This window comes from Dermacentor albipictus, chromosome 4, assembly GCF_038994185.2.
Source record: "Dermacentor albipictus isolate Rhodes 1998 colony chromosome 4, USDA_Dalb.pri_finalv2, whole genome shotgun sequence".
NCBI lineage: Eukaryota > Metazoa > Arthropoda > Arachnida > Ixodida > Ixodidae > Dermacentor > Dermacentor albipictus.
This window is the reverse complement of record NC_091824.1, coordinates 134,590,830-134,606,803: the sequence shown is the minus strand read 5'-3', so window position 1 is coordinate 134,606,803 and position 15,974 is coordinate 134,590,830. Positions and strand designations below refer to the sequence as shown.

General features: G+C 46.5%; 1 protein-coding gene across 11 annotated transcripts in view; it reads left to right on the top strand.

Moving 5' to 3' along the window:
- Window positions 1-15,974, top strand: part of LOC135898392 (thrombospondin type-1 domain-containing protein 7A-like) — an 818,428-nt gene that overhangs the window by 790,462 nt on the left and 11,992 nt on the right. For all 11 annotated transcript variants that reach the window (XM_065427299.2, XM_065427298.2, XM_065427295.2 and 8 more), the window contains one exon: window positions 15,708-15,798. In XM_065427299.2, coding sequence (XP_065283371.1) covers window positions 15,708-15,798 — 91 coding nt within the window. The remainder of the gene's footprint in view (window positions 1-15,707; window positions 15,799-15,974) is intronic.

The following is a 15,974-nucleotide window of genomic DNA, read 5'->3' as shown; positions in this document are numbered from 1 at the left end:
GTCGTGTGCAATATGACCTGCAACACCCTTGTTCGCGGTAGAAGGGGCTCCAGGGCTTCGCGGTGGCTCTGACATGCGAAAGAGCGGTTTAATAAATACCGCTACTTCAAGCTGTGTTTAGGCCTGGAACTTACCCTGTGTCTGCCCAGCCCTACAGCCTTGAAGCCCTTTCGACCGCGGGCACCCGTGTTGCAGGTTATATTGCACGTGACTGTACCTACATAATCATAACACACAAAAAAAAATTGACACGCAAAGTGAAAACACGTGCAAAGCTGCGCTCAAATTTCGCATTAGGGAGTATCGTAATCGTCGGTGGATTTACTTATTTACTTTTTTATCTTGCGATTGTTTTATCGCACACACGGGGCTCTCCGAATGAAAAAAATAAGCACTGCTCACTTTTCTTTTTTTTTTTCTTTACCGATCCTTCAGAGTATACTCATATCCAAACTTAAAACACGTAGTTGTGGATACAAGCATTGTAGAAACGTGCCGCTAGGGGTTATTTCCACCAAAATAATTTTTAAAAATGCGCAATGCGAATAGAAATCACTCTGGGAAGTTTCTGCACGCAACCGGTCATTTACGCCGGGTAACAGTGCTGATTCTCCCGGGCGCCCGTGGACGTATAAATATTCTGATATATTATACTTCACATGACGTCTGCGTGCCCCGCAAGGGTTAGGCAGGCAATGACGTCCGATTACCCAACTCGCAACGCTCATCGCTCTGAAGGTCAAACTTCGAAGGAAAACGAGTTCTTGGCCATTTAACAAAGCATCCCACTGTCAGCTTTTCCCATTATGCGGGGGCCATAATTGCCTGCGGGAACGGGACATGAAAAATTAACACTCGGGTCCACAGCTATGGAACGCTGGTGCATCCGACGTGAACATTAATTTTACACGAAAAGGCCAGACCATGCGCAAGACATCGGGAACTGTCGACGTTTATAATGACGTTTTTTTTCTTCTGATAGTACAACGAAAATAAATGAAAGATAGGAGTATTGTATACATGATAATAGCTACCCAAGAAAGGCACCATGGTGTCTTTAATGTTCAAATGATAATAAAAGGGTAGAAAAAGAAAACGTTCCCTTCGTGAAAATGTTTCCCATACATCACCAGCGTAATGCTTCCGCAATTTGTAGAGCTCCCCATTTTGAATTCCTAAAGTAAAAAAAAATCGCGTTCGGAACTTCTTGCCTTGCGAAAGTTCGGATCACTTAAGTAGTGTTCTACTGTATTTGTAGCAGGTATTTGTTAAGCCCAAGTGATAACTATAGACTACGCGCCAAGCACGGGTACAGTACCGTTTAGGTTTACGTTGAGAACGCACACTCACACGGTAATATCTTTGTCCTTGCAGCTTCTAGCAGCTATGGTTGTTATCTGGTATTTGGAATGATGCAGTAGGCGTTTAGCGTGATTGCAATCAGCCTTTCAATTTGGTGCGCAGATGCAATGACGTTTATCGGGTCACCATATATATGTTTGCTACAAATTTTATACAGGCACTACGTAACGGCCAGGCTACACAAGTATACATGGACAGGGATGGAAGTTCTGTCCTGAATTTTTTCGTAGCTTATTTAAATGCTAACACTCAAGCAGCGGCAGCGAAATAGGCAAGCTCGTAGTCTTGCTTGATCATCGGTGGTCCCGAAATTTTCCTCGCGTGAAATTATTTCGCTACTTGGTGATGGCAGATGATTGAAGTGATTTCTTCTTTTACGAAGCTATTTATTCTTGACGTCATCGCAAAGCTTCCGTGTTAGCCACGACTGAAGCAGGTGTGCGCACATTTTTGCCCTTTCTGCAACGTTGTTGCTGTGGTACGCATGGCGCATAACGTTATATAGGAGACACGCCTATGTTACTCAACATCAATATGCGGTGATACCGAATATATATATACTTTCCAAGGATTATATACGACGCGTGGATTTGAGCAGTGACGTCAGACCAGTGCACCTCTATCATTTGATATCACTGTGACGCCGCCAAACATAGTGTATACGCTTGAAGGTGCGCCGAGTCTGCGGGTATTTTTCGTCCGGTACTACCGTGCTTTACGCTTCCCCTCTTCCCGCACTGAGAACAACGCAATCCACTAAAGAGGTACCGACCGCAACAGTAGCTATACCTAAGGTCTCCGGTGAGCGTCAGGAATTTTTCAATATCTGCTAGTGTTACGGCCCACCACTAAATTCGAAGACAACTCGAACCACACATTCCAGGATGTGGGAATTTGTCGGCCGACTAACGGTTTTTGCCAGAGCCCTTTCCTAAACAGAAGCCGCCAGCTCGTGGCTGCGTCCGTAAGGATCGCGTTGTTGACGCGACGTCCCAGCGTTAGCGGCTGAGCGCTAGTGCCGTCAAGAAGATGGATGATGTCGTGAGTGCATCGACATATAGCTTGCGGCTCCCTCCATCTCCAATTTTCGCAGCCTCTTGAGACACTTTCTCTTTCTCTCTTCATTGGGGGTGTTTCAAAAGCGTCTTTATTCCTTATTTTGTGCGGCAAACAATCCCACGCTGATGGAATATCAGAAATCGCAGCTTTCTTACTAATTTCCGTCGCGCACTTCGTGCGTCTGAAAAACAAAATGAAACGCGTCGATCATAGCGACCCTTCGTTATTGTTATTACACACCGAGCGCTGTCTCGCGCATGGGGCCTTCGGTTTTCTTGAGCATAGGGAAGGGAGGAGCAACTTGAGACAAGTATATCGCCCGCATTCCACTGTTTGCCTTATAACGACGCCTGCGCGCTCTTGCCGCACTTTCTGCAACGTTTCTTACGCTTGTGTGTTTGTCCTCCTCGCTGCTTGCCACGCCAAGTTAGTTTTCTTCGTGGCCGCACTTTTGAGAGCATAGCTCATACTCGGCGGGGCGCTAGCTTGAGGCAGTTTGTTTGCCGACGAGATTGCGCGGCGTTCTTTTGTTCCGACATTTTGTTTCTGCCGTGACAGTGATGAAGTGCGCATCTCGGTGACGAGTGGCAGGCAACGAGAGTGAGCGTCTGAGGAATATATTAGTTTGTGCGCATACCATAGTGTTGATCCCTCACTGCGTGTTATGGATATGTCATATGGAGAGAGCAGTGCGTCTACCCAGAACTGTGCGCCGATGTGAGAGTACGCTGACTTTAGTGCACCTCTGAGTACTGTTGTCGTTGTGCCACTGCGAAATTTATATGAACGGCAACGATATCGCGAAGTTTGCGCGTTTTTCTGTAATGAGATATCGTTACTCGTTGTACTGTCCCGACCCACTATTTTCCTCTGTATAGATTTGCCAGTACTGCCCTTGGGGATGAAATTTCGATCACCCAATTCATCTTCCCGAAAAAACGTCCAACAAATATTTTTTTTTTTCAAATCTCACTCTGGTGCTTAGACACGTTGCAGGGAGAAGATGTCGATTATCCTGAAAGCAGTGGTGCCACTAGATGCATGTGAACAGATTGGTCATGGCCGTTCTAGATGTGTCTTTCAAACACTCCTGACAGTAGCCTTGAACAACTTTAACGAGTAGCGCAAAAAAAGTGGACCAAGAAAGGCACAAGTGCACAGGACGGGCGCAATGTTTTTTGCACTACTTTTCAAAGTGTTTCAGCTATGAGTCAACTAACGCAAACAAAAGCTTTATCGTAGCCTTCAATTATTCGCAGTACGTATGTACATTCAGGGGATGAACAAATGTTTCGATATTGGCTTTATAGAAACTGCTTCGTTTATTCCAGGATGACCTCGAGGCACAATTTTTTTTTTTCCATCTTGTTCGGCGCATTGGCCGTGTGGTACGGAATGTGGATGAATCAGCTTCGCAGGCACAGCGCCAATGAAAATGTGAGAAAAGAGAGTTCCACGTGAACATAATTTCTTTTGGAGGCACCCACATTTGTTCGTTCAGTGCACAACAGCCGAAACCTCACTCGGCTGTCTTTTGTTCAACTTGCAAACTAACTATAGACAGCTTTGTGGGTTTCGATGGGGGCGAAATGCGAAAAACACCCGTGTACTTAGATTTAGGTGCACGGTAAAGAACCCCAGGTGGTCAAAATTTCCGGAGTCCCCCACTACGGCGTGCCTCATAATCAGAAAGTGGTTTTGGCACGTAAAACCCCATATATTATTATTATTATTAGCTTTGTGGGTTAACTTTTGGTCAAATTGTAGCGGAATTGCTATGCTACTCGTCGGGAACTCTCCGGTAATTGTTTCCCAGATGTCGCGGCTGCATTTTATTTTTGAGCTGGCGGGAATGCGCGCATTCGTGCCGAGATTTCAGCGCATTTTAAGGAATCCCAGGCAGTGAAAATTAATCATGAGCGCTCCTATACGGCGTTATACGAGGTGGGGTTTATTCCAGGAGTCAATAAATCGATAAGTATTCCAAGAGAACACTGTGGAACAAAGCGTTTATTACGGACGCTTTCGGCCAGAATTTAGATCAATGGCTGCGGTCACGTGAATAGCCACTCACTATACACAGCGACACACGCAGGAGTTCGGCGGAGGAGAACGCTCACAGCTCAGTCGACCACTGCAGCACGCCCACAGGATAGGCTGAAAGGCAGGCTTCTTCGATTAATGCGTCAGCGCCAGCATTTCAACCGCAGTTTCGGCAGAGAGCCATGTAGCGCGTTTTCATGTTTCCTCGCATCAGTGCGTTTATTCGTTGTGCTTGTAGTGATGCCTTTCACGCGTATGTATGATGTAATTTCGTTTCGTTGCTTTACCACTGCAGCCGTGTCGACACAAGAGCTTTTCGTAATCCCCGCACTTTGCTGATAAAAGTCTTACAACGAAGGCTGTTGTGCGCATATTAAAGGTTGAACATCTTAGAGGGGTAGCGCAGGACGACCAAGACAGAAGGCAGGAACACACAGGACGGCACTGTGTTCCTGCCTTCTGTCTTCGTCGTCTGGCACCGCCCCTTCAAGATGTTCAACCAGTAACAACTCACCCAAATGTCGATCCTTCTACAGCATATTAAAAGTCTGCGCGGCAGTCATTTCATTCTTGAAGGTTGTTTCGCCACATATCACTGTATAAGCGTAGCTGTCGCAGTTTTCGTTTCAGGCCTTACAAAGAAGGTAAGCAAGCGTATATGGGCATGACGTAGTGAAAACGGAGGAATCGATTAGCATGGCGGTAGCGCACGCTGACAGCACGTCGGGGTTCGCAAATCGCTGGTACACGGTCTCACTTTTTCTTGTTCTCTAAGCTGTGCCCCCCCCCCCCACCTTAGTTTTTAAATGTATTTGCCCCCATATAGGTATTAAGAGATCCTGCATGCCGAGGCCGTAGTTTCGAAAACAGCTGTATGGTCACTATCGCGACATAGCAGTGAACACGCCGCCTTAAGTTCGCTGCACTCTATTTTTAGGCGCCAATAAATCTGGTGATATAAATTAATGCAAGACATTCTGTAATACGCATTATTCAATGCTCGTCTGATTGTCGCAAACACGGAAACACGCAGATTGCTGAGAGACACCACACCACGTGGGAAATGTTGCTTTCGCATTCGCCATTATACTGAACTCAAAAACGCCTCTAAAGAACTCACTATAATGTAACTAGGCATAATAACATTGTCGACCTTTCTTGCCATAAACTTATACACACCTTACCTTCTTTTCTCGCAATGATGATGTACGTACTTTCATGCAGCTGTATACCGCTCATGCGAATAGCGCGCTTCAACAAACGAAGACAGCTTCGGCGAAGGACCCCTTTGCCCAGAATCGCCGGCGCCTGCAATGGTAGGGGGAGCCAGATGAAACTTATAGGCTCGAAACGCCCGGGAGGCGAGAATGACGCCATTTGAAGCTAGCTCAAGTAAGGGCAATCGGGTGAGGTTATGGAGCGTTGCTATTTTGTCATCATTGTATCTTTAACTCACAAAAATATATGACAGTACAGGCCGGCAGAACAGAGTAAATTCGCAAAGTCTCGGTACGGCCTTCGCGATAAGCAAGAATTAAAACGAACACAAAGAACACGAAAAACAGTCAAACAAAATAGTAAGACAGTGTCCTTAATGTTCCGCGTACATATTTTGCATTTGCCCATTTCGCCGATTGCACGGAGAAATAAAACGGAAACATACATGCAGAGGAAATTGGGGACCTCTGAACTGCGGATAGCGCACCCCGCCTATTGACCATCTCGCAGCGAGGGCCGTTTGAAACGAGGTTTTTATAGTCCTATCGACCCTGCAGCCCCAGGCGTACGGCGTTGGCGCGTAAAGCAGTGGGCTTGCAGGAAATTGTAACCTCATTCTCAAATGGCTCAACTTCTGAAATGGCTGTTGGTAACGACTTCTGACGCGATCAGGGGCTGGGCCCGGGCAAACGTCACAGGATGTCCTGGCTCCTACGGAAAGTGCGGCGAGGTGGCAGGAGTGGAACGGAAAGGCAATGACAGCTTCCTGTCGTGGACGTTCGTTTTGATGCTTCGAGCTTTCCCGCGGCGATCGCAGATTGTTCGGCACCGACCGTTTCTCGTGGGCTGGCACAACCAGTGCAGCTGGCGTCCACGTGGCCTCGAGCTGTCTGTTAATGACCGTCATGAAGGTACGCCGGTGAGAGATTGTGTCACTTCGGTTGAAAGCGTGATTGCGGTCCCACGTTCGTCGCGCATGTCGTAATATTGTGCACAGGTCGTGCAGGTGACTCAATCTGTCGCTTTTTTTTTATGCGAAGCATATTACGAGAGCTCAACCCAGCTCCTCAGGCGCGGCGGTGTCGCCTTGAAACCACGTGACACCGTGACGTCACGACAGAGGGGAAGTGGCTTTGGCTCAACTCTTGCAAGACGGGCTGGGTGGGAATCGAACCAGGGTCTCCGGAGTGTGGGACGGAGACGCTACCACTGAGCCACGAGCACGATGCTTCAAAGCGGTACAAAAGCGCCTCTAGTGAATGCAGTGTTGCCTTAGAAACGAGCTGTTTCTAAGTCGTGCGTCTCTTGCTCAGGCGCGCATTTCGTTGCCGCGCCGAACGCTGCTTTGCTCGACGCTCACCGCGTCCAATGCGGGGCGCGTAGTCGCTGCCCTGTAGCCCATTGTCTTACACCCCTTGGCGGGTCGACGGGAACGCTGTCGCGTTCCACTCTTGAAGGCGAAGCAGTAATGCATGAGTTGTTTCTTCGTCTAGCCGAACCAAATATAGCCAAGCAACAGCAGTTCACCAGGCTAAACAGTGGTTCAACAACTAAAATAAAGGCTAGTATGCTTCGCATCCTGGGCTTAACCTTACCTAAGCCACAGCCATTTTTTTTCTCTTTCTCTCTCTCTAATCAAAACAACATCCTCGCTTTCGTGTTTATAACAACACTTGACCGCTGTACCACTCTGTCTTTCGCGGCGTGCTTCAGGTTATCCCGGATAAGCAGGCCCATGGGTTGTAAAACACCCATGGAAGGATATTCTGGACCTGCATTCACCACGCATCTAGCCCCATCGAGCCGATTCGTTAAAGTATGCAGTACCCAATCGGGACAGCGAACATGCTGTTGTGCGCCTACAATAGAAGAATTGCATTGACTTGAGCTGGTTGCTGCATGGTTCATCCTGCAAAGGAAAAAAATAAATCAATAAAAAGAAGAACAGCGGGAACACGAATGTATGTGCGTGAAACTGCACACAACAAAGGAACGTCGAATGACGGTTTACGTCTCGTTCGAATACAATTTTTTTTAACTAATCTTCTCTGGTTACTCCGGCTTTTGTCAACGGACGACACATGTGTTCGACATCTGTATCCAGTCTGAAATTCTGGGTCTCGAAACCCCCATCGCATTTCAATTGTTGAGCTTCTGGGGAAGCACAGGATGGCTCTATAGGCTTCGTCATAGAATGTCAGCATCAGAATACATCGCATACTTTTTGCGATATAAACTTCAGGGGTCTGGAGTTCTAGAAGCGTGTTAGCATATTTTGACACAGCAATGTAGGACCTCAGACTGTACGGGCGCATAAATATAGACGCGTGACAGGACGGAATACGTATCTTTTCGCGAGCGCGTATTTGCCCCTCTCTCTCTCTACTCCTTCGTCTGAATTTCTTCTACGATGAACTCGAGCTCCACCGTACAAAGTATAGCTCCTTTCAGGAGGGTTTTCACTGAAAAGAAATCGAAATCACTATGACGAGCAGAGGAAAGTTCCACCTTGTTGCACATGAAAAGGGAACTCGTCTCAAAGTTTAGTCAGGAAAAAGTTATTCGTTGAGAGAACGTGACACGGGCACCGAATTCATATGCCTGGAAATTGACGGTCCAAATATTTCTGGCACCGATGGAAGTGTTGGCAAGAATGTTTGTTGAAGCGTACGGGAAGCAAGAATACCCTGAATGCTTTATTGTGGGAGTGTTTTACGTTATATTTTCAGTCAGTATAATGCACACATGAGGCAGTATACGGCGTTGGCCCGATCTCTATGGCAGCGCACGTATGGTTTGTTTAAGTAGCTTTCTATTTAAAGAAAATGACAGTTTTGCGGAGAAAAATGCCACGGTTCTGCTGTCATGACAGAATGGCCCCCTAAAACATAACTTGAAACAAGGAAATATGAAACGAACAACGAAAGTCAGTGCACGGTCGCTGTCATTCTAAAGTAATGCCGTCTGACGTGCCTGAATTACTGGCATTATGTAATCAACCGCCAAGTAGGTAATCAAAGCACTCTCATACTTGACATCTCAAATATTTTTTTTTTTACTTAGATTGCAACAATGCGCTCGACAAGAACGGAGCTTTGCTAGAGCCGATCAAGGTGCAGCGTGACGTAAGTAAGAACCTAAATATCAAGGATATGAATTAAGAAAGCGTCAGGATTGACTGGAATCTTTTCTCACAAACAAAATTAACGAAATAGGTTTTACCAGAAAAGCAGTTTTTCGCGAGGTTTCCCGCAATGTACTGTTTCATGGCAACTACGTTATCGGCGGCATGGCTCCACACGGATCAGCGCACATACAGTCGGTCGCGGCACTGCGTCGCATTTCTCCGCCGCCTTGACTGACGGTTGTTAAGTGCGTTTGTCGTCGAATTCCACTCCGGATCACCTGAATATACGGCCATAATGTACTCATATTCTACGGGAAATACATATTTCAATGACATAAATTTGCAAACATATTTTTGACTACTTTCAATTTTCCCATGGCAGTCAGTGGCCTCAGCTGCTTCGCTATACTCAAATTTGATTCAGAAATCAAACCAATATTTTTTTTAATGCATGCCAAGGCGGACATTCACGAAGCGCCTCCTTATCTACATATGTGTGTTAAGCTAGAGTTGTTCGTAATAGCCAATCCTAGTCAATCGCAATGCTGGACATGCACTATTTAGACAGTTCTAGTTAGCGTTAGCGTAATGGCGGGGTTTAAGAGAAATAACATTATTGTCCCGCAAACAAACTTAGCGAAAAGCGAGTTTTAGAATAGCATGACAGCGTTGTTTACGTCCTGGGAACAATGTTCAGTTACGCTTTAACTTTGCATACCTTGTGCACATAATGGGTTTTATCTGTTAGCCAAGCTTGGCGTGTGCGTGCGAAATGTGCAAGAAGCAGCGCTATGATAGCCGGGAACCCGGTATACTTGTACTTCCCATGCCTGCCGATGAACTGTGAACTCAGAAAAAGAAAGCTGTTGTCATGCCTAACTTTCGACCTCAACGACAGGTGGCATTGACATCCCAGAAATTTCTCTTACTAGGCTTTGAAGCGTTCGAAATCAGAACCCGCAAAGTTATCTGTAACATGCTGATGACGTCGAAGCGGCCTAAGAGCAAGCGAAATCCCTTTTACTCATTAGTTTACTACGAATAAACTGAGTTTTACATGAGCAACACCAAATTCAGTTCGAAGCGCGCGACCGCGACCACCGCCTTGTTGCCACGCTGTTACGCTTCGCTAACGGCGCGAAGCCAGTAACGTTATACCTGAAAAATAGCGTGCGTACGCTGAACGTTATCGGTCCTTTAACGTGCTTCGCGGGCGCATTTTCGCGTGCTGCACGTAACAATTTATTCTGCTAAGCTGGTTATTGCGCTAAAGACGCTGAACTAAAGCTCTCTAATATCGGACGCTGCCTTCCAATTGCAGACAGACTATCGAAAGGCTCTGTGGATTCGACTCCAGTTTGTTAGCTAGAACGCCTCCTAATGGCCCGCTACGGCAATGTCATTAGCGAAGACGGCCAGCGAAAGACAAACTGCTTCAGCGCCCATATATTCGCAGAATTTCTGTTAGGTGTAAGAAGGTTTCGTCATTGGCCGCCATTCTGTCGCCTATACCACTCGCGATATCAACCTTTATGACTACTATCGTAACGGCGATGGCCACTCGAAAATGGTAGTGACGCCAGAAAGTTTTGCGCATGCGGGAGCAGATGTTAGCAGCTTTGTGGGCACGCGTGTCAGTTAACGAAGTGCTACGAAAGCGTTATCATTGCAACACTGCCAAAGCATTGACGCAAACTGCCTGTCGACGCTTCAAATAGGCACGCCTGCGGCGCTGCCAATCCCAATTTTGCAATGCCTTAAAATGAAACAAAAGACGCGCTGCCTGTGCAACGTGTCGTTAAACTGTAGTCCTGGTTAAGCATCCGCGCAAAACTGTGCGAGCTAAATCACACAAGCAGATAATCACATAATTCTCAAAGCATTGAGTTTGAGACTGGTGTCACTCTAGCTCCAAGCGCGCACATTTCCAGCGACTCGCCAAACTGGAACTAAATTACTCCTGATGCCCACGCTTAGGGCAACGTAGCCCGGAAAAGCGCAGACACCAATGAGAGGCTTTGAAGCCCGGTACGGGTTGCACGCAGTGCTGGGAGAGCTAGCTGCCTACAAAGTCGTGCCTAACTTCGCCCTTCATTAGGCGTCATTCTTTTCCCGTGTTCCTATTACTGTCTGCCAGAATTGCGCCAGAAAATTTAACTTCTTCTAACTTACACGAAGACCTATTTACAGCGTATGCGTGTTACCGAACGGGAAAACGTGGTCAAAATTTGGGAAATTAAGGAGTTAGGTATATAGGCATGATTTTGGCTCTCTCAGCTATACGAATTTGGTCAGAGCTCTACACACCATCCCTGTCAGTTAAACGTGACAGTCTAGTCGAGGTGTCAGTATTGGTAGAAAACTTCTAGATTAACGCCACAATAAAATAAAAAGATGCAATTTTATTGCAAAGCAAGTGTACCAGTCATATCAATGAGAGAAGAACATGTTATACACCACAGGCACGAAAAAAGAGGCTAATGGTTTACTGGAGCCACAGGTACTGTCTTCATGAAAAGCTTATACGTCACTGCGGTGTTGACCATACTTTGCTCCAGTCCATGCTAGAAGGCTTGTATTGATAACCGAGCCCCCTAAAGTTTCTGAACATGAGAAAGTTCAGCAAAACGAGAACGAGGTAAGAACAAGACGAGCAAAACGATAACAAGGCTCCTCTTTTTACTTTGTTCCCGTATTGCTCATCGTCTTAAATTTCCATCTCCCGCTTTCTCCATGTTTTGTATGAACGTGAGAGACACACTCATTTTCTACAATTTTGGAACGCCTGGATGGCCAAGTCTAGCCACAGTTGTCCGCTCTGTCCTTGAAACCTACGAAAAAGGCTGCCTTCTTGTTCCCTCATACGAGGAAAGGAAAGCACAGACATCTCGAAGGACTTCTAGGGCACTACGCTCTAATAACACGGGCTCTTGTTTATAGAACGCGGCGTGCCTCAGCCTCCTAAGCAGTGCACCGAATTAGCGACTCCGGCGCGTAAGCGATCAAGTTTGATTACGCGCGACTTCACTTGGGTGTAGCGTGCAGGACGGGGCGCACGGTTACTCTCTGGCACGGTGGCGTTCCCGCTTTCCCTTCCTTCCCGTCTGACGTAGAGTGGGCCATGCCCGTCGAAACCGTGGGCTCGCTGCCGCCGTTTATCCTGTCACGAAAGCGGACGAGAGATACGCGCCGTGGCGTTTATTCGTTACGCTATCTACGTGGCACGTGCGAGTTGCCGTGCGCTCAGATGTCCCCCCGGGGAGGCATTGGGCTTGAAGGGGGGGGGGGGGGGGAGGGCGTAGGGGGCGGGGAAAGGAGGTTGGAGGCCGCTGTGACTCGTACTGCCCGGTATGGCCCCTCTGTATCCTTTGCACGGCCGCGAGGATCACACACCGAGGAACCCCACGAGCAACTCGTGCGAGGCAGAAAGAAACGTGGGGCGGAAACTAGCATGCAGAAAAAGCCAAACGGAGAAACGCGTATAAGCTACACCACAGAAGGCGCGACTGTGACGTACGGAGGTTGGCGTCTGGTGCGAAGGCATATGGGCGGCGGCGGCGGCAGCAGCCTCACGGCCAAATGCCATCGCGGCTAAGCCCGTGCCTTCGTTGTTCACGGCCACAGCCGGAGAATGTGGAGATTTATCAGGCCCGGGCGCGCGAGAATGTTGGCCACGCATACATTCTGCCGGTTCGCGCGCTGTACCCCGTATACTCATTCGCCGCGTCACACCCTTCTTCTAGCACGCCGTTGCGCCCTGATAAATGGCGCGCTCCTTTTATCCCTTATGGCGGGAAACGCGCATGCCCTCCTGTCTCCCGCCTTTTCCATCGAGAGACGCAAGAATTGTTTCTTCGTTGCTGTGCTCTGCTTCCCGTTGTTATAGGAACGAACATTGTCATGCCTTTTGCTCTAACGTAAATGTTTGTGTTGTTTTTGCCGTCGTTGTAGCGGATGCAGCACTGTGCTCCCCCCAGGGAAAAGTCTCTCCCTCTCGAACTGCATGTACAGCAATAATGTTCGCAAAAAAAAAAAATCCTTTTCTTGGCTTGTGTGTGACCTGGTGGTAGTTGATGAAGTCGAAATTGGCGGCTGAGGCAAGCGCTTTGCGACTTTACGGCGTTCTTTTACTGCATGTGGTAAAGTGACGCTAATTACCTGTTTCTATTAGAATCACGGTTTTTATATTGGATATGGTTAGTTGTGATCACTGTCTTCTATCTTCGTGAAACAAAACCATCTCAGTACTTTGTAATTCATCAAAAAAAAAACGTGAACACTGGCAGCGCAAATATAGCTGAGCACCCGGAAGGAGACATGGCGTATCTCAGCATAACGTTGAAAGTTCCATATTCCCTCTTTTCTCATGTCGTTGTGCTAGCTTGGTAGCCGGAATTCCTGCGCTAATTTCAAAGTCTATGAATAAGCATTTCATTCCTTGGCATTGCGTCTTTCTGAAGGGCTAATTTCGGCAAAAGCCAGGCTCGTGGCTAAAAAGGAAAAAAAAAAATAGCGAGACTCTCACCGACTGCCATATGCGAAGTGAAATGATCATGTGAAAATCGCAGTGGGCCGTCTAAATTACTTTTACAGGCCGGAAAGGTGCAGTTTTCTTCCTTTCCTGGCCCATTGCGGGAACATTTCGCACAGGAAAAGTAATCCCCTTGTCTACCTTACGAAGTCTAGTCCCATTTGCCAAAGCTACGCTTTCCTATTTTACGGAACACTGTGGAGAATACGTCCATGTACTATATATAGCATGTCGAACACAGCCTGCATGATGGCTTTACCATTATGGGATAGCGCTCCTGAGGACCAACTTTCAGGGTCAACTGCCGATCCTTAACAATACTGACGTTTGGGCGAGTTGGTTAAGCTTCGTCATGAGTAAACAGCGAGGCACAGACACGGACAAGAGCTAAGAAAGTGACGGGACAAGCGCTGAGCCCACGACCCGGGAGTTTATTTAAATCCGATCACCGAACATAACGACAGCATTTGCATTCGAGGCGGAATGCAAGAGCAGTCGTCTGTCGGGTAATGCGCCTTTGTTAAGGTAACTCCGCGCTAATGGCAACAATCCGCGGTCCTCGACCGTGCGGCTTTTCCTTACACTACAGGTGTGCATCTGAGGAATAATAATCTGCGCAGTCTTAACCGTACCGCTGAATCACGAAATTTACATTCTGCGCCCGTCATACAAAGCTGCGAGAACTATTATTCTAATTTGCCAGCTCCCAAACAGGCAGCAGTGAGGAACAATTTTGCTTAGATTTCGTATGAGTGTTTGTTTGCATGTTGAAAAGAGAGGGAAAAAATTTCTTTTAATTTCTGATGAAGCCGGTTTTCACTTACTCAAGCTTCTTTAAGAATGTTGTGTGGGAGTTCGCTTGACAACGCAAATAATCCGAAGAAAAGGAAAATGGGCGGCTTTTGAATGAGAGACTCTGTAGATTCTAATGAGAGCATTGAAGACGCCGAGTACTAGAAAATGCGGTTTTATTGTTGGGTACTAGTCTGCTGTGTCAGAGTTTGTGCACATCTAACAGAAATGTTTTGTTGTTGTTGTTGTTGTTGTTGTTGTTGTTGTTGTTGTTGTTGTTGTTGTTGTTTCCTTCAGCCTAGCACGCAGTAAATAAGCCGGCAATCATAACTGCTCCAGATGGGCCTAGGGCCGCAAAGCTGGCAACTTCTCATTTGCACCGTCGACATTCTTCTTCTTTTGCACTTGTTTTCTTGTTTCTTCTTGTGCTCTCGCTAAAATTTACATAATGCCTCAGCTTCCGTTGCCTGAACGAAGGCTTATTGAATTCGTACGTTCTCAGGAAAGTTATCATACTTTAGACAACGACGAGAGGAAATGCAAATTGACGCTGGCACGCAGGCGTTGTTACGATTACGAAGTAAGCAAGCTCATCGATGTTGATGCTTGAGAAATTTATTCAGAAAATTCTGGAACAAAAAGCGAATGGAACTGATTTGCGTGGTTGTAGTGAACGTTTATAATCACGATTTAGCCGTGAAGAAATGCAGCTGAGGCATATTTTCCTGTTTGTTTGTTCGTTTCTTCTTCGCTTGCTCTATTGCTCGTTTTTTTTTTTTTTGAAGGAATATATTCTTATAAAGTTGCCCCCACATGGTAAAAGTCTTCTAGACTTTTACCATTGCACTAATCAGCTGCTACTACGGTTCTCCGTGTCTTCATATTTCCCTCTTCTTCTCCGTCTTTGTCGTCTTCGTTACCTGTTCATCTAGGAAGGACTACATCCTTTTCAGGACAAAATCAAACCTAAACTCGTTGAATATAATAATATCTAAAACATAATAATAACAGTAATAAATACTATATCTACTCTTTATTATTATTCACATATTTTGTTTGCGTGTTCTTTGTTTGCTTGCTGCCTCTTTGGTTTATTCCCCTAAAGGAATATGTTGTCTTCAGGAGGGAGTCAAAACCTGCACTTCTAAGCATGGCGTTGAAATATTCAGTGAATTCCTGCAAGAAATATCTGAGTAATACTTCTCAAAATTTACATTTTAAAGGATAGGGCGCGCCAAGCGTGCAGTGAGCCCACACGCCGAAAGAACAGTGGCGCAATGCGTATACTCTGTCCAATAAGGTTTCTCAGACAGCACCGAGACAGGCGCCACTTTGCTGCAAAGACGTCCCTTTCTTTCGTCAAGAAATACTGTGAGAACTTCGCAAAAATAAAAATAATGATAATAATAATAAAGCAACAGCAATATGGCAGGTATCGTGTTGAATGTGGCAGTCGTGAAAGTCACAGAGAACAGAAAATTAAGCAAATACCTCTTTCGTAGAAGTACAATATCAAACTGCACAACAGACATGCGTCACATATTCATTCTCGTGTCGCCTGCCCTCCCGTTTCAGACGACAACGAATACAGCTTCTGGATGTACGCCATGATCTCAGTGGGTTCTGCCTTCGTGATATTCGTCGCTGTCACCGTCTACCTGATGTGGTAAGTCTTTCTACAGCACGTTTCATTTGTATTTGTAGTTTTCTCTTGGTTCTTTTTTTTCGCTCTCTTGTATTTTCTGCGACCTGTCAAGCAGAGCAGCTCTATGCACTTCTTGGATGCTTAGAGCCCTATATTGCCTAACGTGCCCCTCACCCGTCCAGTTTATTAGGTAGTTT